At 35.4% G+C, this 25,936-nt stretch overlaps 1 protein-coding gene across 1 annotated transcript in view; it reads right to left on the bottom strand.

Moving 5' to 3' along the window:
* Positions 1-523: 523 nt before the first annotated feature.
* LOC136254617 (titin-like) overlaps positions 524-25,936 on the bottom strand; it is a 170,671-nt gene continuing 145,258 nt past the window's right edge. Inside the window, exons 68-85 of the mRNA XM_066047361.1 lie at positions 24,395-24,515; positions 23,627-23,785; positions 15,722-15,785; positions 15,564-15,669; positions 15,461-15,513; positions 15,290-15,401; positions 11,401-11,501; positions 11,229-11,340; positions 10,967-11,123; positions 10,843-10,909; positions 10,722-10,788; positions 10,572-10,669; positions 6,098-6,224; positions 6,005-6,046; positions 1,937-2,020; positions 1,782-1,824; positions 916-1,047; positions 524-861 (exon numbers count right to left, since the gene is read on the bottom strand). Coding sequence (XP_065903433.1) covers positions 674-861; positions 916-1,047; positions 1,782-1,824; positions 1,937-2,020; positions 6,005-6,046; positions 6,098-6,224; positions 10,572-10,669; positions 10,722-10,788; positions 10,843-10,909; positions 10,967-11,123; positions 11,229-11,340; positions 11,401-11,501; positions 15,290-15,401; positions 15,461-15,513; positions 15,564-15,669; positions 15,722-15,785; positions 23,627-23,785; positions 24,395-24,515 — 1,833 coding nt within the window. The 3' untranslated portion in view covers positions 524-673. The remainder of the gene's footprint in view (positions 862-915; positions 1,048-1,781; positions 1,825-1,936; positions 2,021-6,004; positions 6,047-6,097; positions 6,225-10,571; positions 10,670-10,721; positions 10,789-10,842; positions 10,910-10,966; positions 11,124-11,228; positions 11,341-11,400; positions 11,502-15,289; positions 15,402-15,460; positions 15,514-15,563; positions 15,670-15,721; positions 15,786-23,626; positions 23,786-24,394; positions 24,516-25,936) is intronic.

Here is a 25,936-nt window from a genome sequence, read left to right as displayed (position 1 = left end):
GTTTACTACAGTGGTATATCCCCAGTATATGGAACAGTTAATTGTTTGTTATTTTAGTAGTTTTTCAGTAAACCCGCATCACTGATGTTTTACTGAGAGTTTAAAACTTAGTAAAATAATTATGTTCCATATACTTAAGTTTACTGACACTTTACTATCAGTATAACTACAGTAAGGCATCTTAACAAATTAGTAAACTAAGAACCTTCAAGCAGTGGTAGCTTCTATATACTATCCTTCTAACTAGCACATAGTATAATTTTCGCCCCATGCACCACACACAATCTTCCCTTGCATTATGCTGGCATAGCACTCTAGCCTATTATGGTGGCATAACATGCATATACATATATACGCACTTCACACTATAGTGTGCTGTATTTTTAAGCATTTTCTTGTAAGAAATACACAAATGACAGCCAATAATATCTAATTAATCAGCTGATAAAATGACAGGTTAGATCAGATCCAATACAAAGCAGCTACAAAGCTTTTGTATCCATGACGAAGGGAACAATAATAGTTTAATAATCATTTATGTAATACTAACAATAAATGCAGTGATAATAACCAGTAATAATGTAGAAGAAATGGTTAATTATGTAACGTCAGAAATCCTTAAAATACACACAAATATAATAAAATAATAAATCTACTACACACATTTTGTGAATTAAACTTCAGTGTCATCTAAAGCATTTATATTAACATGCAGTACAACAGCTGAATTTTGTGATCTTAAATACTGTGTTGGTGATATGGCATCCAACATCGAATCTCTTCTTGTATGTACTGGAGACGTACACTGTATTTCATCAAGTTCATTAAAGTCATAATCCTCAACAACACCAGTGGTATTAACTACAAATAAACATTGTGATTACTGAATGTATTCCTCCATGGTACAGCACTTACAGATGTTATTAGGTGGTTCAATTTCTGATGGGCTGAAAACACTTGATGGACTCATGTATTCATTGCAGATGACTTCGTTGTACTGGGCAACTGCTCTAGTTTTGGTACGTTCATCAATGTTTTCACCTGTTCCTAGAATTATAAGATAAAATAATGAGATGCTGTATACTGTGTATGCAATAGGTACCAATTGATGTATGATGCCATCTAAGTTCAAAGGGAAAAGTGTGCTTTATTTTCCATAATGTGTCAAAGTGTGTTATATTTTCAATCGAAGTGTGTTTTATTTACCTTTTTATGACAATAAAACATACTTTGTGTGAATGTCACACAACCATAAACACAATCCAATCACAATGGAAAATTTGGACAAATTCCATTACAAATTGAGGGAAGCCATCATGCAGCATTACCACAAATTCACATCTTGTATTGTCAGCATAGATAAACGGGACACAAAGCAGGACACAGGTAAGTCCATGAAGCGTGCATTGTATGTACTGTGGTATGACAAAAGGCAACTGTTGTTGAGCTGAAGTAACATTGAATAGTGAAATAGTCAAGCTAGTAGCTTTAGCTGTTATTGAGTTACACTTGTCTGAATGCATCAGTCAGGTAAGCAGTCAGACAGTAGTAAATATATATATATATTTAAATGTAGTAACTTATTGGAAGAATTTCAGGTCATACTGAAGGTATTTTTGGGCTTGGTTATACTTAACCAATGCTGCCAAGGTACCATGAAGGTATTGTGAAGCTGTCAGTATTTTTTTGTTGTGAGAAGGTGCAAACCTTCATGATTACTAATATACAGTACTACCATACTATATGATATACACAAATGATGACAATAACAATAAACATACCAGTACTTGAAAAAGTTCTCTCTCTCCCTCTATATGTTTTATCCTATAGGAAAATCAAAAAACATGTGTACTGTACATAATTATTTAAAGTGTTTTACACTGGTATCTAAAAATAATTACATTGCTATAAAGTTTACATAATGAGGAGCACTTACATGAGTAGACCGGGTACCAGTACCAGTGCCAGTCTGAGATTCCCAAGGACGTTTTTGGCTGTATACTTTAATAGCCTTTATGAACTGTAAGAAAAGCACAACAATACAGTAAGTATTGGAGTGTATGTTATAAAAAATTCTTTAAAATGTTTGCATCTGTCACATACAATAAATAGCTATGAGGGTTAAAGGAAGCTTACCCATCTATATAGGTCTTTGGTAAGGTCCATTTAGTTAAAGATGAAATACATGCTTAAAAACAATCTAGAAACCTTTTTTCACATGCTCCGTGTAATTGTACCACCAATTCCAGGGTCATTTACAGAAAGCTAAGAAGCATTCACGTGAAGCTCACATTCATGAAATTGAACAAATTATCTTTTCTCCACCACAGGAGGAATGGCTAATGATGCAACAGTTTTTACAAGCACATTTTTGGCTCCCTACTATAAGATAAGTGGGATACAAATTATGCAGCTGTAATGATGGGATGGGTACATTGCTATCTGCCCTTTTTACCTCTAATGTAGCAATTAGGTGTTCAAGGAGATCTAGATCCTCAAATGGTAGCTTTGGTCATTCATTTGGAACAGCACCGATCGATCTTGTGCAGGCTGAGACCAGACCGCCAGCTTTTAAACAGTAACTGTTACAATGTTTGTTTTATATTTTTATTTCATTTGTTTTGTGTGATATTGTTTAATAGTATATAGTAAAAAAAAGAAATAAACAGATTGGCACTAAACAGAAATATTTTGTAATATTACTGGAGTTCTCTGTTCATTATGATAAATGTAACTAAAATGTTGCAGGCTATTGGCCTTGTGAGAGCATAGCAAATCAATGATCAAAAGTGAGATTTACAATGCCTAAGGTCTTTCTGCTGACAGATTTTAAACCATTAAGTTTTTAAGAATCTGCTACCAGATTTTAAGAATGCACTAGCAGGTCTTTCAGTGGATTTTAAAGATCTCGTTATCTCCCTAAGATCAAAGTATTTTATGTGTACCACTTTCTAAGAACATTTTTTTTGCAAACAGGAAAAGATAAATGTGCAGTTTACATAGGCTCCAACTGGATGAGTTGTAGCATTTTTCATTGTGCATAGATGTTTCCTTTGGTGAACACGAAGTACATACATAGTAAGAATTATTCATAAATTATATGAAAGTGGCTATCTTTAGAGATGTGTGTTACATGTGTCGCCAATGTTACAGGCGTGTGCTTGCCATGTTACATTTCGAAGTATAACTAATTTAACTACAACTCATTGTTGTGTCTTAACAGCTGCCTGTAAACAAGAAATGTAGCATTGATTAGTACAACCAAGCCCATTACACCTCCCTCTAATTTGGTATGGTTGTTACTATCCATTTATATGCCCATGGGTTGCCGATAATACAAGAATATAATTGTATCACCACAGAGCGTGGCACTATGGATTTTAGAAACCACATTCTCAGCTAATCAAATTTCAGCATGAAACTTGTTGTAGTCTAATAAGTATTAGCAACAACAACTATATTGAAATTCAAATCTTCATTGCGGGCCATAGAGACAGCTTAAAAATTTTCTGCAACATTTACAATTGATTTAAAATTAACTGTTAGCCACAGCAACTTTTGTCTTTATTGTCTACTTATTTACACAATTTCTTGGAATGAATGCATGTGCATAAATCTGGCTGTATTTAGAAGATATATAAAATTATAGAGAGGCAACGAAAGCATGTGGTTTGTGAGTAAATTGTCTACTGGGATGCAACTAGGGACACATCGATTTTGGCAACAAAAGTTTTGGCATTATGGGAGGGTAAAAGCAATGAGCAAAATGCTGGCATAATAGGTACAATTTTTGTGAAGTGAACATAAAAATTGCACAAAAGATCAAGATACTCTAATAGAACAGTCAGACGTGCTAAAATGTCAACAATGTATAGTTAATTGTTACAGGAACAGTAAGTGACAATCGAGATACCCTAATAAAACAGTCACACATATTAAGCAATATTAGCTAGCTTCTTGCTTTATATGTTAGGAGTAAGTGCTGATCAAGATACTCTAATAGAACAGTCACTTTAAGGCGAAACTGTAGCTTTGCACCTGGAAATATTCAATTAACAAAGATCAGTGCTGAGCAAAATTTATAATTCTTGAGCAAAATAAGGAGCATAATAAGTGAAAACTAAAAGAATTGTTGGAACGACAAATAGGTGGAAACAAAAGGAAAACAAACTGGTCCCTAGGTGCAACAAATGGCAAAATGCAACTAAAACCTCCATTGAGCAGCCACACTACCAGACTATTGATTTGTAAACCTCAAATTGTATGAGGGTGGTTCTGAAAGTTACCTCTCGCTGGTATGGCAGGTTTTAAATAAATTCTGGCCTTGGTAAACACTAGGTATTAGTACACAGCTGAACAAACATTTTCTGGAATTATTCTACTGCATTTTAGTCATTAAAGTGCCAGCAAAGCCCTAAAACCTCTCACTATCTTTTAACAATCGTTGCATTCATTCAGTTTTGAAACCTAGTTCCACTCCACCTTAATGTGAGAACTCATGATGCTTATACAATTCTCACTCATTAGGATACTCATCAGGCAGGTCCAGTCAACTGATTGGTCTTTAGGTAAAATGTTTATACCATTGGCCAATATACAAGTATAACAAAAAATTAGGAATTTTAAATTAGAGTAGGGACAGTGTATAGTGCTGCAAAAAAAAGTACTGAATAAGCTGGCCGGATCGGTAATGTCTAAATACTGTAAAACAATAAGAAGTGAATATCCTTACTGTGCTACACTCAATGCACAGTAGGGATATTCACTTCTTATTGTTTTACAGTATTTGGACATTACATACTACTCCGATCCAGCTTGTTTCAGTACTTTTTTATTGCAGCACTATACACTGTCCCTACTCTAATTTAAAATTCCTAATTTTTGTTATACTTGTTTGTGTGAAGTTTTTTCGCAAGCTCGTGACCACTAAATAGCATGCTTTTCACAAAGCTATATAGTCACAATATTTTAAAAGAGTTAATCACAGCACGATTATACTAGATTATGACTCATATAATAACAACTGATCAGTGGGCGTGGCTCTACATAAGCCTGCAGACAATAATGGACATGGATTCGTGCATACCTATGGACTGATGAATGGGCGTGGCTACCATATGCCTACAGACAATAATTGTGGCTACCATATGTCTAGACAGTAATTTGCTTTAGTGGATGTGGCTCACGAAAGAAGCAGAACTACGCTATGACGTGTAGTAACACGTCCACATTTAATTTAGCACGTGGGGTCAGACCCAAATAATCTGTAAAGCAGGACCTGGACGACCCGACTCGGTTTAACATTGTTACTAAATAAACTATATTAAATTTTATTGACTTACACATTGCTATATAGTTCACCGTGAGTTGCTCTCTCTGATCAATATCAACAGCAAGTCACATATGCGTGGGTTTATGGTACACATGTATTCGAATAGTTTGATGCAATATACACTGGTATGGAAGCCATATTGTAGTCTATTAACACTCAGCAGTGGAAACTTGACTGATGCCATGGTAAAGAAGGATAAAAGGTAAGACAATAGCGCAAGCATTCAATATACCAAAGGTTTTTCTTAAGCAAACTAGAAACGTTTCTGCGAAAGAATTAGGGCAGTAGCTGTAGCCAGTTCTCCGCTATGCTTGACTGAAGGCATCAGGTAGGTAGGCAGGCAGGCAGGCAGTAGTAAATTCTGCTGAATATATATATTTTAAAATTCTGTAGCAACTTGACGGAAACGTTTCGGGTCGATCTGAAGACACTTTTGGGCTTGCTTTTACCTTACCAATACTGTCATGTCGTTGTGAGGAAAAATCGTGGCATGTTTTTGGGTTATATATCACGGATTGCTCTCACACCTTTGATGTCCCTATTATACAGTACTATTGTACTGTATGATAACCAATCTTGAAACTATACTGATGTGCTTCCTAAATCTAGTCACATGTACATACATAGAAAATTTATTGCAAATGTGCTATACATATTATTAGACAACTGTACCTTCTCATTTCTTAATATATAGAAAAACATGACGAAGAAACCCTAAAAATGCACAACAGTAATCCTATGTGTACATATGCTCACACTCTGTACCTGCAGTGAATTTAGTATTGTAAATATCCAAGCAAACACCACTGAACTTTCATTAATTGCCAATAGTCCAAACACCCATGTGACCCCAAGAAGAGGCATAACAACTACAGCTGCCTTTATTAATGTCCTGAAATAAACACAACACAAATTACACAATGCGATAACACATGTACACTGTATGCACTGTAGCTGAAGTTTCTACTATACAATTGTGTAATGCATTGTATGAGCTGGGTAAATGTTATGAATTTTAACTAACCTGTGAAATGCATTGCTCTACAATAGCTTTATTATATACTAATAAACATATATGTAAGGTTTGCATTGTGTGGCCCTCTGTTGTTGTGCTTGCAAATCTAATGAGTGGGTTATATGTGACCTGGTCTGACAAAATCTATCTTATAACCTGTAAACTTTTGACCATAATACCATACCTGTTTCACTGCCCATACAAAAATCTCAATAGTAGCAGTGAAATTTATCCCGTATTTCACTGACAGCAGTGAAAAGTTGTAATTGCAATTTCATTGGCTAGAATTTATGTTAACAATGTAGCGCCAATTAGTGTTGAAGCATGTTTAGTACATAGTGACAAATTGCGTACATAGCAACGCTAATGCACAGCATGCGTATATGCAGTGAGTATTAACTGGGAATAGCATGGGTAGCAGTGAAATTTGGGGTAAATACCACTCTTGTTGTATTGGAAATGGTAAATTTCACTTGGCTTCGCCTCATGAAATTTATCCTCATTTCCAATACAACAATCGTTATCCCAAATTTCACTGCTACCCATGCTATTACTAGTTCTAATTTCAAAGTTTAAAATTCAATAATTTTTTGTGGACATGATAACTATAATTTTAATATTTGACCACTTATGTAGAAATTTATATAGAATTTCCTGAAGCTTACAGAATTGTTATAGATTACCAATACTAAGCAAACATATGTATTTCCGGCTATAAGACTGATTTTGTCAGTGTCGGTCACATATTGTGGTATAGTAAGTGTACTGATCAAAGGCATATCATGGAAGGGAAAATGAAGCTATCACTACTGTTGTGCACTGGGAGAAGTTAACTTGCAGTCTTGGTTGTTAGCTACATTTGTAAATGAGCCTGCAGTGTATTAATGCCTGGTAGCTATTGCCCATTTAAATGTGGTAAGTAAAAATAGTGGACCCAGTGACCAAGGACCCGGGGAACCTAAATTTTACAGGATTTAACTAATACAGTGAAACCTCACTTAGTGGCCACCTCAGTAATGTACCGTACAGAAGGAAACTTTGGAGGGGGGAAAATTTGGCAAATCAAGCAAAATATCACTGTTGGCGAAGCAAAATTTGGCAAATTGTTAGCAAAGCGCACGCCCTATTAAATTAATTAAATCATTATTCGCTGTGCCTGAAGCGAGAACCGGAGTGCCACGCCTCTCAGCGGTTCGGCGCCTGGAGTCAGCTACCAACTGAAAGGTGATACTATATAGACAGTAGATCTACACCCTCTGGAATAGTGAATATCGTACTTAATATGGTAGGACTCGCTACTTGTCGTACCCATTTCGAGGTGCACCTCGAACTAGGCGACCTCGAATGAACAGGGAATGAAGTTTGAGAATACCACGTGTACAGTAACTAGCTAGGGTAGTTGAGGCAGGCTTGGCTCTAGTGAAATGACTGGCCCACTATCTCTTGGTCGAGTAGAAAATTGATTACTTTGAGGCTTGGTTTGCTATTTTCTTCACCACCAAAATATTTGGATGGGGAAAATTTGGCGAATTCATGGTCATTCGCCAAATTCGCCAAATTTTAATGGCACCAAAATTTCCCTCCATACGGTATGAGGCCACCTCACTATAGTGGTCAGGTCCAACAAGTCCAAACATATTGTCCATGTAATTAATTTTCATTAATAGGGCCACCGCATTATTAAGACCAGTGGCCACATACTACGGGACCAAACTGGTAAAACTAATACAATGTTCCCCCAGTAATGAGGCCAAATGAGGAGTCAATCAAGGTATCACTGCAAATGTTGCTGCTCTTAAGTGCATATTTTCACTACTGAAAGTTGTACCCATTATTCTTGCAGTATACTTTTCTAACCATTACGTCTCACATAATCCTGGAATAATTGGTACAGTGTACATTCCTACCTTTCTCTGTGATAAACTCTACATAATATTGCTGCTACAGCTAGGCAGTGGCTGGTTTGTTGAAAACCTCGATAATAAGGCCACTTTGTTTTTATGGCCACATTAATGAGGTTTTCGGTAATAGGGCCACCTCAGTAATAGACCACTTGTTATGGGTCCCATAGGTGGCCCTATTAATGAGGTTTCATTGTATTTATGTTTTTTTAAATGATGTTTATATATTGTACATTCTTTACCTTGTACTAGCTTAACTAACTCTGCAGGTTATGACTGCATAGGTAGGTAGACCATTTTTCTGTCACAGTGCATACCAATATGAGATTAAAAGCACCTCTTCACAGTAATCCATCATGTTGTCTTCCAAGCAATTGCAAGTTGCTCATTATAGAAACTTTGATTTACCAACTCACTTCAGCAGAGTAGCTGCTTCATTGAAGAGGTGACCCTATGCTTTAACATGGAGCACAAAACCGGTACCTTTGAAAACTTAAAAATTGTGGACAAAGACTTGATTAAAGCCACATCACAAGATTCATCACCTATGTGGTTGTAGTTGTGAAGAATGAATGTTTAACCAGCTGCCAGCTAAAGATCAAAGTCAAGGCCTTTTTCAGAGTACAGTGAAACCTCTCCTATCCAGATCTCTACTACCTGGGAACCTCCATTGTCAGACACCCCCATTGTCTGGACGGCCCAAATTAGTCATGCGACTTGTGGTCTATTGACCATAATGAAGTTCGGTTTAGATGAAAGCACAAGGAGAGAGCCAAAAGGTCACTGTTTACCTGTTTGGTGGCTTGCTTATTATACTAATAATAACTACCACTTGGTTACTAGATGATAATGCATTTTTACAGCCCAAGCATGAATGCTCTGTAGTGACTACCCATCTGTCCACTAAACCTCATAGCACTAACCGGCAACATTACTTGTTAGTCACTTTAGCATATTAGCATGCAGTGTATCAGACTGCCTGGATAAGAGAAATTTTACTGTAGGTGCTTTTGTAATGCACTTGTTTACAGCACCATGCTTTAGCTATGTCAATGAGAACAATTGTGACATGCAGAGTAGGGTAGTATAAAAGTTAATAAAAAGTGTATAAATGTCATAAAATATCATCAATATTTAGAAAAAATTGAGTCCTTGCCGGTTCCCATCCTGTCCTTGGTCCCCAGGTCCACTGCTTTTACCTACCCTATTTAAATGTGTAGGACTAGTAAAAAATGGCAGATGAGAGTGAAAGATTACTCTTTATTAGCGTAGCTTTATAATGCCTGTGGCTACTTCAATACACTTTTAGTGGCCCAGCTTTAAGGCTTAAAGTCGGTGCCATATGTATACATCACAATCAATTTTAGCCGGTTCACAACTGATTTGTAGCAATTGTGACAACTTTTTACACTGTATCTTCCCACACACTATACTACAAATAATACTGAATAAACATCATTATCACTGACAAGTATATTAGACTTGAGCCAATTTGGCTTTGAAAATAGCCTATTGTATTTTTTGAGCACTGCTCAAAAATCCAGCCTATTATGCTCAAAATTATGCTTTAGAGTTGGCTGTTTTATTAGAGTATGATCAGTCTTTCCTGACTGCTGTATTAGAGTAAGTGACTGCTGTATTTAAATATATTGATCTTATTTCCACGAAATGTGAATAATCAGCCAAGAAACAATAAAAATAATAACATTGTACAATGCAGTAATAATATGTAGTGTGTTCATGCTTTGCTATATTTTGGCAAGCCTGATAGTGCAGCAAATTCATGCTGGCGTTACCTCAGTTTTGGCTCTTGTGCCCATATGGTTTATTTTGCTAAATCCTGTCACATATTCAAGCACTGTCAGTCTATCACACTGCTTTGTAAGTCCAATGGCTGAGTTTTTCAATAATATTATGTTCATGGTTTTAAGGGAGTAGCTAACTTTCAGTGTTGATGACTTAGCTAGTCTATATACCAAACCTATGCCAGCTATAGTCCATTAATTCACAGGCTTTCAATGCAGGTCCCTGGTGGGACAGTTAACAAACATTCTTGACAGTTCTATTAGAATAATTATTTTACTGTAAGTGACTGCTCTATTAGAGTATTTCAATCTTTAAAGTGGAAGGATCTAACAATGCTGCAAAGAAGAATTGTGCTATCTAATCTGAGATCTAATAATCCAACCTGTATATTGGCATGGTGACTTTTATCAGGCATTTCTGTTAGTAGTTCACGTTTCCACCAGTTTTCCTAAAATTCTACTTCCCCATTCAAGTATTGTAAGATATGCTTATTACACTCAAAGAGATGTTTCCTTACTTTGTTGTTTCAACTTTAGTAATATCTTCAGCATTGACTCTGTTATGTTTACTTTGATACACTTTGTAAATTGTAACAGCTAAAAATATGAAGTTAGCCTGTAAAATGTATACATTAATAAATCAATAGAGTACTTATCATTAATATTACCAATATAACTAACAACATAGGACCTATGAAACCCCAGATGGCACCATTGTTCTCTGATATCCAACATCTGCAGAAAAATACCATAAAACTTCGACTGATTATAGTAACAGTATTCACTTACACATCATTAATGCCATATTGTTCATGTGATACAGCTGCTGATACAGCAACAATAGGAATAGGTAATGCTAAGAGGGAAAATGTGCAACTTAATTTGTTCACAAATTAACTTGCAATGTACTTACTCCAACCAAACACAAAGTAGAATCTTTTCATTTTAAAAAATCCTTTGTAAAATACAAACTGAAGTGTAACAAACAGCAGCATTCCTTCACAAAGCATCCAGCTGAATGCAGCCATAAAGAAGTAGTGAAGTAAGATAGCCACAATCAGACAACTAGCCTATAAAGAGAAGCAACAACAATGGCAAACAGTCAATTTTTGTATGTATGGTTGTGCATATGTATTGAAAAAAACACACAGCATACAAGATGTCCTTGCTCTTACTCTGTATTCATTAGCAGCTTCAATACCACTAACAAAAAGTATCAGTCCAAACAGCAGTGCAAAACAAAGATTCAAGTGCACAAAATGTTGTGACTTGGAGAAGACTTTTTTTCTACAAAACAAAAACATTAATATGATACTCAACAAATTACAAGAGCATATACACACATACCTTAAAACAATCAACATGGTGATGGTAAATAGTAGGCAAGCAATAGATATTGCGCATCCAATGTAACTGACAATTGATAATGCTTCAGATTGAGGACTATTCTGTATAATCACAACATAATGAATAAAATAATTACACTGCAAGGAAAATTTTATACAGAGGAATACATAGTTTAGTGAATTATCAGCAAGGATAATTTTCACAAGTTTTCTATCAGTGTATGCATGCATTATAAACCACAATGCTGGAATATCAGATGAACAACATTGATTTAGATTTGCTCTGCATAATTATACATAAATCATTTCATTTTTAAACAGGTGATGATTTTGGAATAAATTTACATAATCAATGAAATATGTACGGGAATTGGTAATTACATAAAAAGCATAATATACACTGTAAATTTGCTGCAATTCTACAAGCTAGGCTCTTGATTTTTCAGAAATAGCACAAGTTGGCATAAGCTTGCCAGAAAGTCATGATGATGTGCTAATGTCATAGCTACAAGTGCAAAGAAAAATTAGGAATTATAAGTACAATTAAAGATCAAATAAAGTGAAACAAGAGAAGTCACCCACATTTGAAGATATACTAGTGGACATTTAATCCCTAATTTGGTCTATACACTCTTGTTTCACTACTTTCTTTTCTATGATCCTTGTTATACCTTACATTCCTAAATTTTGATTTTGATTGATCGATCTGATATTTTTATTTACCCTCACAGTAGTCGGCAGAGCTGTTCTTCCAACTGGAGCACATGCACTTGTTAGAATACGTTTTTGTAACATGAAAAGTGCATACCACATCAAAAGAAAGTATGGTTGTAGACTTATTGTTTTTGTCTGAATGCATGTCAGTCATTGAAAAGCACTAAATGGCGATTATACTTTCTCAGCTATGTTCAGTCTGTTACACGCATTACATGAAGGACAGTACAAGAAGCACTTCTGAAATCAATCCAGTCACTACAGACAATACACCCATTACAACTGGATCACACGCTACCACAAATCAACATTTTGGAGCTGCCAACGAAGAAAAATGGGACTCAAAGGGGACAAAAGTAAGTCCATGGTGTGTGCATTATTATGTACTGTGGCAGGCCAAAAGCAACATCAAGCAATGAAAAAATCAAGTTCGTAGCCCCAACCATTATTGAGTTACGCTTTTCTGAAGGCATCAGTAAGTAAGTAAGTACATACAGTAAGTAAGTCAGTTAGTCAGTCAGTAGCAAATTCCACTAAATAAAAAATAAATTTTGTAGTAACATTTCAGGTCATACTAAAAGTACTTTTAGGCCTGGTCATACCTATCCAGCACCATAAAAATATTGTAGCTGGTTTTTGGCCAGTATTTTTTTTGCGAGAAAGTGCAAACTTTCATGATCCCTAATAATACAGTTACTATCATACTATAATTATGATAGACTAAGAGTATTTACTACTTTAAAATAATGAAGGGGTCTAAATGAAAAACAGATAGTGAAACAAAAGAAATGATGGAATTATAAAATAGCTAACTACATTGGCATGATACAAGACATTTTGTTTAATGCAAAAAGTAGGGATTTTCCCACATAGCTATGTTGTAATGTCTTTTGTTCTACTACATTTTACTGCTTGGATTACTAAGTCATTTTAGGCAGCTACAACTGTAGCTAGTAGCTATGTACTCTACTAGATTTGTTTACTTATGTTTACATTAAGACGTGGGCAGATAAATTGCATGGGCGGATGATATTTATGATAAATACAATGTTTATTTAGTTATGATTACTGGGCAGTCAGCACAGCTGGTTGCCCAGGGTAAAAAAAGGGAATTACAGTATTAGCTACAATTATAAAATTAGTATGGTGCTGATTGTTAGTAAAGTGTGATTGTATGTTATAATTAGTTGTAATTGTATGCAATGGATTCACTAAAATCATTACATAACACTACTAACAAGCCTAGGAAACTGGTAGATAAGCTTTTAAAATGGCTAAATTGCACAGAACTGACCTTCATTTCCAGCGAAATTGCACAATCACAGACCAAAATACGTATTATAACTTTATCAAAAATTTCTCAATATATATCTACTTAATCAATAAAATATCAAAATCAACATCTGCAAAATTGAATTCAATATGATAATGATATTGAAAAATTATCACAATATTGATAATTTTTCGATATATTATTGCACAGCTCTACTTTTTATTGCTTGGGTTACTATGTCATTTTTAGGCAGCTACTAGCTACATACTCTACTAGACTAGCATAGTTTATGATAATTATGAGGAGCCCATAAGTGCCACAAGTGCCTTGTGGTGCTTATGGGCTCCTGATATTTCATTTCTGCCTTTTTATTAGGATATCAAATGTGGCATTGTAATGGGGTGACTAATTGTGAGAATGTCTTGATCTTGCTACTGATCCTAAGTGAGCCTCTGGTGGAAATGATCCATATGATAAATTGCTAAGAAGCCTAGAGTCACCATGCTTTGTTCTATTGATTACTACTATCAGTGTTCACTCTTGTATTAGCATAAAAGTTTCAAATAACCTTGTGTCAATGGCATGACACACAGTACACAGTATGTTCCTATTAGGAAAACATTGATACGGATAATCAGTACTTCAATATGACTTCCGTACATAAAGAAGTTAACAGTTAGTATTAAAGATTGGAAATTAATGCATGGCACAGAGAGTAGACATTTGTTGGAACAAAAACACACACACACATGTCTTGTACAAGTTTGTTATTGTAGTGCAATAATAATTATGGTGATTGTACAGTATGTTGCTTAGCATTGATAGCCTTTCAGCTGAGGTCAAGGAGCATAGCAGACCAAAATTTGGTTTTGCAATCAATGTAAAATGCAATGGTGGTGCTTCTGTAAAGACTTTCTTAGTTATACCATGAGATTGAATGTTAGATACACTAAGACTTTACTGTAAAGGCCTGTTTCATCATGAAAAATATATTCATAATGATTTTAAAATTTTAATGACAGCATTTTGTGACGATTCCATTATATTCTTGGTGATACAGCAATGCTAAAAAAATTTAACATTTAAAAATTTGCAAAAAAATAATAATGATGACAAATCAGTGCTCAAGACAAAGGAAACACAGAAGACATGATGGTTGGTATTAGTTTTAATAGCACTTACATTGTGTGACCTAATTTTAGAAACCGTTGATATCTGCACATTTTTCAAAATCCATTTTACTTGTTCTTTGTTGTCAACAGGGACAGAGGAATGGACTGGCTAAGTTTCAGCTTCATAAGTTGAGCAGTAAAGGAAATACAGCAATAGACAGCCGAACGAGCAAATACAGTAAATCAATATCTACAGAAGCCATCAAGAAAAAATCTACAGGTGATTACATAAACCATCATAGCTTACTGATACAATGGTGTACAGAGTGGAATCTTGGCTCATTGTGGTTGCCATGAATTTGTGAATCCACCAAGGTATAGTTTTTGCCTAAGAGATGCTTCTGTGTGTTGAGAAGGTAGGCAAATTCACTGAAGAACAATTGTCAGTAAATTCTTTGTCACCTCAATGTAAACAAATGTCTGTAATGCAGAAACCCTTTTGTGTATGGAAATAAAACAAAGATTTTTGAACTCCCAATGAACAGGCAAACATGATGATGTCCAGGGTTTATCCATTGGAGCATTAATTCATCAGCCACTGAGGCAATATAAACTTGCATAATTTTATGCTGGAACTTGCATTTTTACCCATTGTTTTTAAATGCATTTTATTACAAAAGTAGTGCTGTGCGTAGATCAATGGTTTTCCAAAATTCATGTCACACGTGCTTAACTTAAATCCTATTTTATTGATTACTATATACTGTGAACTAGTAAATATCAACACTTACTCCTGTTGCATCCACTAAAACAGCAAAACTAGTCAAATGTTCAGATCTACACTGAACAAATGTAGTATTAGTTGTATTAAGTTGGGTAATACCATCAGTAGAAAAACTTCCACTACAAAATATAAACAGAACATAGTACAATCAGATCATATATGAACGAACTGTACATACCTTGTAAAGTCGAAGAATTGACACCGAGGAGTGAAGGCAGACTCATTCTGAGACTACAACAGGTGTCATATTATCACATTGTTATTTAATAATTATATTTTACCAATTCGATATTGAAACTAAGTAGGACAGTTCCGTTAACTAAAGTAGTCCTGCTGTCAGAGTTGGAAGATATTTGTGCAGAGATAATAACGCTTTCTACGCTTTGCCTGTATACGTAGATAGCAGTGACATGTTAATTCATGACTGTTAATGACATACCCTTCATCAGTTGGTAGATGAGAATTCCTTGCTACAATAATGACAACTGGAACATTGGATGTACCTGTGATAAATTAGTTAAGTGAAAATTAAGAGTTACAGGAAAACTGAAATCACTCCAATGTACTGTATATTATGTATTGTGATGTGATGCAAACATTTCTTTTCATAAATAGGGTTATTCCATCTACGTACTTATATACCTCAGACTTTAGAGAAGTTCTGCAGTTTAAGGGAAAGTATGCCATTCCATAGAAGTACTTATTTTAAAATTATGTTCATGATGTAATAACTTGTTGCACTTTATTGCAAAGGCAAACTTGTAGTGAACTTCTAACAAGATAATTGTAATCAAAGCGATGGTAATGATATAAATTTTTACTGTTTTACTTGTAAGGTACGTATCTCCCTGCAGTTCATATCATTGTTTGGTAGCAAAAAAGAACCACTCTCTAAAGTTTCACCCTATGCAAATCACAAACAGCCACTTCAGCCAGGCTCTAGCAGCTTGTAATATTAACACTGACAAGACCTTGTAGTAAACAAACCTGTCTAGTTAATTAACAGTATACAATGGGTTAGCATTGCTGTTTTGTGGCTGCATCTCCAAGCACTTCGTGCTCTTGCATCACACAGCAAAACTCATGTATGGATACTAAATAATACTGACTGATACAAACTCTGTATTTTACTCAGTATTGCTCCATCTTGGGACCATTATTGAAATTCTGTAAAAATTTGCACACTAATAGTCTACTACTAGGACTAGTTTGTTTCAGGCTAAGCTTTACTTAAAAAAAAAATTGTTCCAAGACAGGGTGATACTGAGTAAAATTCAATAAATACAGAGTTAGTATCAGTTAGTATTATTTAGTATCCATACATAAGTTCTGCTGTGTCACCATCAAGCATTTGGGCCATTTACAATCTCTACTTGGCTTAATTTTTAAATTACATGTAACTCCACAACTAAATATTTCCAAGTCGTTATAGTGGGCTGTAATGTAAGAATAGGAGAATTGTTGTTCACTACCCAACCACAATCTCTGAGTAAGTACATAAACCACATCAAATGCTTGTCATAATTGTGTGGCTTCAGTACTTGTATGTCTTGGAATACTGCTCCTTTAAAATTCTTATCTGCAGCTACACCATGTTTGCTAACTCAGATAATAGCTATTATCTTCTTGCTAGTTTGTTTCTCAATGCTGGCCTTATCACAGCAGTGGGTGGGTGAGTGGGGAATGATGGGATGGATACTACCTGGTTCCAAAATGGACAGGGGTAATATTTGAGTACCATATTGTCTGAAATTTCCAAAACATATACATTTCAAACATTCAGCACTTCATCGATTTGTCCACAGTGTAGCAATCATCTTTTAAACTAAAGTGACCTTTCAGAGTCATAAATATGTCTGGCATTTATTATTATTACTATTATTATTAATACACCAACGTGACAGCCCCCCTGGTGAGGCTATTAGGTGGTGAAGGAACAATCCCCAAATCATCTCAATATGTCACAGTAGTGACAGATATAACACAATAGAGGCATCGTAACTAAAGGCCACCAGTAGCTAAGTGCCAGTACACAGTGGCAGATACAGGGGGGTTGCAATGGTTTCAGCTGAAACCCTCTCTGAAAATAGCGCGTGCCCCAAATTTATTGACGAGTCGTCGTGTCAGTGATAAAATCACCACCTGTGTTATAGAAGGATTGTCTACTGGTGAAAAACTTCATAGTTTAGCCTTTGAAATCACGACTATAACGTTGTACAACAGGTTGTAACCTTTTTTTTTTTTTTTTTGGTCTTCGACTTACAGCTAGGCTGAAGTTGAGTGGAATGTGAAATCCCCCCTAAAAATTTCTAAATCCGCCGCTGTACATCATTGGTGTGGTAATGGCACAGTGATGTGTACACAGTATATGTATACAAAACATACAGGAGAGAACTATTCATTATTGCAGTATTGTATGCAGTAATACATTATCACCAGATAAAAATTATTAGCCAATATACAGCACAGTATATCAACATCAACTAGAGCTACATAGGGTTCATCAGTGGTGTAGCAATGGCACTGTGATACGTGACATAATTATGCATACACAACTTGCAGGAGATAGCTACACAATACTGTAGGAGTATGCAAGCCAGATGAACCAGATAAAGGAAGACATCCAAGCCAGCCAGAGCCTAGTAGCTACGTCAGGTGAAGGCAAAAAAGATAAAGCACGTATTGAATTGCCTGACACCAACACAAAGGAAGTTCGCCATGCCAGCTGCACAAGACAAAATTGTTTACTTGTATTTTATCTGTAACTGTATTGTAAAGAGCGTGGCATATGTTTTAATGTTTTCTTGTATTGTTTAAGGGTGATCTGTACAGTTCCGCGTATGGCTTCTGAGGTTAGCACAGCTGGGGTTTACTAATGGATTCCCATGGTCACCAGTAATCATCTAATTAGTCTGTGGCTTGTTTAACGCATGCCCAACGAGAAAATGTCTTTTATGAAGAAATAACCTGCCACAAACGAAGAAAGAAGAGCAATATACATGAAGGAAGCGAAGTAAGTGTTGTATCTTCTTCATCGTGGTCTAATGAATATAGTGATTCGTAATTAATTTTATCGATTATCTTCCGGTTACGCAATTAAGAAACAATAACTGTGGCCATAGAACAGCTGCGGACGCCTCAGTTTCTACACCTTGATACTAAAATTAGAACTAGTTCGTCATTTTAGACCCGATAGGCATGAAAATTTCAGATAGGCAACCATGATATTTATGCATTAAAAGAGCGTTTGTCATTTTTTGATAGCTCCTTCTGGCGAGGAATGGCGTGGAGGTAAAGAATACTGATTAGTGCCAGCACAAAAGCGGAAGAAGAGTATCTGATGACTGAGAACCCAGAGAACAAAAATAGAAAAGCACATTTGTACAGTTTTCAATAATGTATTTTTAAAGAATCAAGTCTCTAGGGCATAGCTAAACTGGGGGACTAGTTCTAGTTTGAAGCGAAAATTTATAACTCGCCTTCTACTGTGAGTTAAGACATGGGATTTGGACTAAACTGTGCAGTAGTGATAGCTTATTGCAAATAAAAAGAGTTTAACAGAAAAGTTTAATCCGTTCGTAAGAATCCACTGGCAGCTGGCATGGAGACTTAAAACGTTACAAATATAAAAACTTACTTGTAATGTTCTTGTTTATGTGTAAAGTGGCCTCTGGCTCTCCTCCACAGACATTCGCTAATCTTCTCCTTCACGCAATCTGTAATTAAGCAAGGGTGTGGTACTGGGCGTTATATAGAATTTACAATTATGGTCAAGTCCTCATCACGAACAGGCGCAGCGATTATACGTTTGTGCCTTTGTTCACAGGCGAATCTATCCCCGGTTAGTTCATATCTTTAGACCTCGTAGTTTTCGAGAACATTATTTATTATTATTTATTTATGACATAATTTTAACCGCATTTCGTATGACATAATTTTAACCGCATTTCGTATTATCTTTACTACTTAGTTGTATAATTATTATTATTATAGTACAGGAATAATATAATAGGCACTAGGCCTGTAATAGTCCTGATCCTAAGATTCTGTACACAACAGAAAATAAAACTTAGGTATCTTGGTAAAAAGTGTCGCATCTTGTCTTAAATAATGATACAGTTGGTGCTGTAACAACTTCCTTTGGTAGGTTGTTCCAACAGTTTATCACTCTTTGACTAAAAACATTTGCCCTGACATCATTAAGTATTTGTTGTTTATAAAGTTTGAAGGGATGACCCCTAGTTCTTGATAAAACATCTATTATGAAAAACTGAGATTGATCCAAGTTGAAGATGTTGTGTAAGAACCTGTAAACATTTATCATATCTCCACGTAGACGTCTATACTTGAGAGATGGTAAGTCAAGAGTACGAAGTCTTAGTTCATATGACAGGTGTCTAATAGATGGTATTAATCTTGTGGCTGCTCTTTGGACATTTTCTACTTTGATTTGATCTGTGATGTAAAATGGGCCCCAGATTGCATTTACGTATTCTAATTGAGGGCAAACTAATGTTTTGTAAAGATTAAGAAAGATGTCAGAGGTCATGTTAGTGAAGGTCTTTTTAATAATACCTATAATACGGTTAGCTTTACTGGTTGCATAAGATGTATGTTCATGAAACATTAGTTGCTCATCAATTATCACCCCTAAATCCTTTTCCTTTGAAACTCTTTCAATATTATGAACATTCATGTTATAAACATGTCCAGGGTTGAATCTGCCAAGGTGGAGGGATTTACATTTGGAAAAATTAAAAAGTAGCTGCCATTTAGATGACCACACTACTAGTTTGTTTATGTCCTCTTGAAGGCTATCAATGTTTGGTGAACCATTGTTTCTGGGTATGTGGCAAAAGATCTTAGTGTCATCAGCAAATAACATTGACGGATTGGATAAAGTGGAAGGAAGATCATTTATGTAAAGAGTAAAGAGGATGGGACCCAAAACAGACCCTTGTGGGATTCCACTAATGACGTCTGACCTAAATATCCACATGCAGTAAGACAACTTGTTTCCAAAATGAGTTTATGCAATGAGGAAATTGTTATTCTAATAGTGCAACAACTTTGAACTTGGGATTGCCTTTTTCATACATAATTACACTTAAGTCTATTAAACCCCCTAACTTAAAAGGTAAATTTCAGGGTACATATCTTATAAACCCTGGCTGGCCATGATACATTTAAGTTGAAGCATAGCTGGCTATGATACATTTTAAATGTATCATGGCCTTGATGTGGCAGCAGTACCACCAATCAAACGGTACGGTAGTACTGTTTAAATAGGGATGCCCCAAAAATGACATGAGCCTGCCTTCAAAAATCATCCAAGAGACATGTTACACAATGAAAATTACCTTTACAAAACACTATTAGTCCATCTAACATAAAATACTACATTAAAAACAAGAAAACACTAATAGGTGACCGGATATAGAATTTTTTTAAAAATCCCTAAAACTCGTATTTTAGACTCACTGCCAGCCTGCTTGCCTGACCACAGTTGTAAGCTTAGAGGCCAAACGAAGCAGCCCATAGCCACCACTTTACACTACAATAATAAACTCACTGGTGGGATGTGTCTTTTGGGGTTCTGACAAGTTTGTACCCTTGTCTTTCCTTTAATCAGGCTCATTGTCTTCTTGTCGTTGCAATGAAACCATATCAAAGTGTTAATTTTTCCTATTAAAATTTTTTAGCAGCATATTTAGATGCCACAAACTTATCTAAGTGCTTAGTTTTCACAATAGGTTCAATACCACACCTATTAATTAGTTAAACACAATCTTGGTTGATTAATAATGATCAAACACCGAGACCACATATCTATCATAATGACACACCCCGTTATTATTGGCCTAGCTGTATTTATAATGCTAGTACAATGAAGCTATGAAATAGTGTCGCACATGACACGAGATACTCTAGTACAAAAGTCACCTTAATAGAACAGTCACATGTGTACAGCTGTATGCTATAGCAAAAAACCAAACTAGTATACTAAAAATTGTTAATTTAAAAATGAAGTAGAGATCCAAGTGATAAAAAGTAGTGAAACAAGAGATGAATGATGGTATTACAGCATAGAAAATCCCTATTTTGGCATTGAACAAAATGATTGTTATAATAATCCACACAAAAACAACCAAACTGTGAAAAAATGGTACTTTTTTCACCCAGGCTTATTAAGGCGGCACCATTTTTTCACAGCTTGGCTGTTTTTGTGTGAATTTCACTCCTTTTTGTACTTTATAAGGCCCCAAAACCAGCCTATGGCTGACTTTGAGGTTTGTTTTTACTCACATTTCTTCTTTTCTATGTAGATGCAATGATGATTATTGAAGACAGACATATAAATGTATTTCATTGCATGATTTAATTCAATATTTGATAATATTATTGTAATACTCTAATAGAGTACATATTTTTTGAGGACTTCTAATAGAACATACATAGAATGTTCTAGAACAATCTAGTACTTCTATTGGTAGATCTATGAAATTACAAACATTTGATTATAAGTAGATTTCAGCTAGAAATTTCATTTATAAAGCAGAAATTAAGTGAGGTGATCAGCCAAGGTAGTAGTGGTTCAGTGGTTAAGGATGCAGGTGTTAGGTATGGAGGCCCCTGGTTCGAACTCTGGTAGGATTTTTTTCAACATTTTTTGCACACCTTTTTTACCCTGTGGTGACTGCATCTCGATCCGCGATTTTACACTTGCTTAGTTTTTGCTTTATAACTTTGTCACTGTAACTCTATTGCTATTCAAACTATCAAAAGGCACTGGCTACACTGATCGGCCTATCTACACACTGATTTTAAAGTCATTTCTATACTTGGTTTACCCTGTAGCCCTGACAGAAGTTTGATCTTTTTTTACGTGCATAAATGCTCATAACTCCTTGAATATTACTCATATTCACAACAAACTTAGTACATGAATCCACCGTTACACGTTCTTTATTTGTGCCAAAGATCGTGGAAATTGAGTTACACGTTTGCATTTTATAGCAATTTTTGCAAAGTATGCGAAAAGAAATTGAAGCCCCCATAGCCCCTCCTGTACGGCATAAGAAAAAAAACGAAGAAATTAAAACAAAATGTTGAATGACCATATCTTGCAAATGGCTGTTGCGAATTTAACCAAATTTGCTGTGTGGCATACCCTACTTGGGGGACAGCTATAATGCAAAAATGGCATGCTTTGGAGAAGGGGCCATGGAGCTATGCACGCATGAAAAAGCTCTTTTCTTTCTTCCTGTAAATATACTCATGGTGTGGTTGCCGGCTTTCTTGGCCGCACGACACACTACCGTGTGTCTTGTTGCCAACATAGGGATTTTCCCACCCAGCTATGTTATAATACCATCTAATAATGTTAATATACTATTTCTTTTTATAAAAACTCAAATCAAAATCAATTTTGGGAATTTATTATTGCTCACATGATGAAAGCCATATATGTCTGATTTTGCGTCCTACAGCACTCAGATAGGCGTAATTTGTCATCCATGCCATCCTATGAGTTGAGAAACATTGGTTTAAGGTGAGAATTAGTGCAATACCATCATATTCACAAGCAGTTAGCCACATATTTAAATACAGACCACACTAGTAACATGAGATAACCACTCTACAATGATGCATACACCTCCAGATTAGGGGCATAGGCAGGGTGGATTTCGTATGGGTTGGGCAAACTTCCCTTTTCAGTGGAATTTTTTTTAGATCAAAAATCTCATTAAACTTTCAGCCTTGGAACTCTCCAGTAGCTGCTGCATAAACAGCCGTGAAGTTAGCTATGTAGAAAGATGCACACACAGCTAACTTTAATGTTACTGCCTAAGGGAAGATTTTGTGTATGCATAATTTTCATTTAGAAACTGGCTGTAGGGAAATATCCTCAGATATTCCACTTACAAATTCGAACCCCCTTCCAAAATTTCCTGGCTATTCCCCTGTAGATGTTTAGTACATGCATCAGCTTTAAAATGCTTGTAAAATCACTTAATTGAACTCTTCTGTGATGTCCTTAGAACTTGCCTGTTCATGTTAGCAAACTTAGTCACAACGTTAGTTGCTGCTGACCCATAATCGAATTTTACAAGTTGGTCTATACAATAAATTTAGTGATCGATCTCATATTGGCTTGGGTAGTTAATCGTCCACCATTGGCATGATACATATCAGTTGTATAATATGCCCTCGTAATTATCCTAATATGTACACCCACTTCCTTGGGCCTGCGACCCTTGAGCTTAGGTGTAATTATTAAGCAAATCACTCAGGCCCATGATACAACTATTACAAAGCCATGATGCTCCATCATTACATTTACCTTCATTAGCAATTTGGTTCACTATGACAGTGGTTGGTATTTGTATCATTGGTGTCATGTTTCCAAACATCATCAACGCATCTTCAGAACTGGCATCTGGAAACTCTATGGGCTTCATTTCCTCTAAACTCTCTACAGTCGCAATCTGTGCCCCAATTACTATGCAAAATGTAACAATTACCATAATAAATGTTTCTAAGTAATACTCTCTGTGATGCAATATTTCTATTGATGAATTTTGGGCAGGTAATTGCTGAAAATTGGTAATGATCAATACTCAAAAGGATTTACTACACAGAAGAAAACACTCAAAACAGGGTACAGGGTACTGTATATAAAGAAGTTGTCTATTAATAGTTCTACACTAATAATTATTTGTGCTTGCCATACTGGCTTTTGGTCATTGAAGCACAGTCTATTATCAAGTGCATCAGAACCTGTGAGGCCAGAGTCTCACCATAATTATTTTGGCTGAGATAAAAAAGAAACTCTTTAACACTTGATGAAGCCAAAAAGTAGTGAACATGTACTGTATTGTATGATAAGGGTGTGCTACCAGTGCAGGTAGACTGCTGTCTATATATACACATTCATACACATGCATTCATGTTTATATTTGATTCTGTAAAAAAACCAAACTAAATTAAATGTGCATTATATTATTATCTAAGCATTTTTATGTAATACCAAGAATTAACCCTACCACTTTGTTTATATGCATAACATAATATGTACTCATGTTTCATATATGCATGTACACAGACTTACCAATATTTCCAGCAGTTCTTACTGTCTGATTGCTTGATTCATTCAGAGTTCTACTAAACAATATCCCGACATCCTCAATGTTCATCAAAAGTTGTCCACCAACTGACTCATTTTGTGGTTGCTATGTACATATATGACTTGGGTATAACATTCACCAGATTTACTCTGTATGGCTATACAATAGCATTTAGACTAATGTAGTGTTCATTTCTCTTAAACCCAAGTCTGATACCATGCATACATTCAATTTGTAAACATTAAATTATCATTAGCATAAAACATACTAATTATAAAATGACCTACTGCACATTCGGTTATTGTGGCTGACAGTTAAATGAAATTAGTTTTACAAAATTGCTATGTACCCAAAAGTTGACATCAACCAGTTATAAACAAAACTTGCAATATTGAAGATCATGCTTTAGCATTAGTAGTTATAACTAGTACAATTAAATGTTATTAATGAAGTAGGATTCAGCAAAAAGTAGAGAAACAAGATATATGTAGCCATTACGACATAGCTATGTGGCTACATTGGTATGTTACAGTTACAATCGTCTGTTCAATGTCAAAGTAGCCACATAGCTATGTTGTGATAGTTACTATCATTGTATGTTTCACTATTATCACTGGAACCATACTTCATTAGAAAATTAATAATTTTTAAATGTACTGGTTATAATTTTTTTTTTGCTATAGTTGCACATGTGTAACTGTGACTGCTTTATTAGAGTATCTTGATTTCCCTGATTGTCTTGAGATATGCAATATATTAAAGAGACAGTATGCCAAGCCATATAAGTGCTAATTTCATATCCCATAAAATATGTTTCTGATGTAATAATGTGTTGCATTTTATTACATCATGCAACAAAATGGCAAACTTGTAGTGATCTTCTAACAAGATAATTGTAAACAAAGCAATGGTAACAGTAAAAATTTGTATTGTTTTACTTGTAAGGCATCTTCCCAGCAGTTCACATTATTATTTCGTGACATGCTCTGATCATAAACAGCAAGGCGGTACATTTGGTCATTTAGGGGCATGTGTGATTGTTATATAAGTAAAGCTACACGTAACTACTCTACTTACGGTCGCTGGTTCTAAATATGTTCCTGACAGTTCCTCTAAAGGAAAGTGTTAATGTGGAAAATTATACCTCGGTATGTTTCCTTGCATGAAGAAGGACAACCATGTAATTGAAAATAGAAGGAAAGCAAAAGTGTAGAAGACAGAAAAGGCATATATCACCAGTGAGTTTGTGACTGTGACATGAAATGGTAGCTATGTGCTGCTTTGTTTGGCCTCTAGCCTTGCACCTGTGTTCAGGCAGGCTGGCAAGCTGGCAGGTAGATCAACCTTCGGGTTTTGGCAGGTTTTTTAAATTCAATGTCCAGCTACATATCTGTGAGTTTTTTCTTGTTTTAATGCTAGAATTAAAGATAAATCCACTAAGAGTATTCTGTAAAAGTGATTTTATTGCATCTATAATGGTTTTTAACTACACAATTTTGGGTGGTACCCATCATTTTAAGAGGGAG

This window comes from Dysidea avara, chromosome 4 (genome assembly GCF_963678975.1).
Source record: "Dysidea avara chromosome 4, odDysAvar1.4, whole genome shotgun sequence".
Classification (NCBI taxonomy): Eukaryota; Metazoa; Porifera; class Demospongiae; order Dictyoceratida; family Dysideidae; genus Dysidea; species Dysidea avara.
Note: the sequence above shows the minus strand (reverse complement) of the source record. Positions and strands in the feature narration are given on the sequence as shown.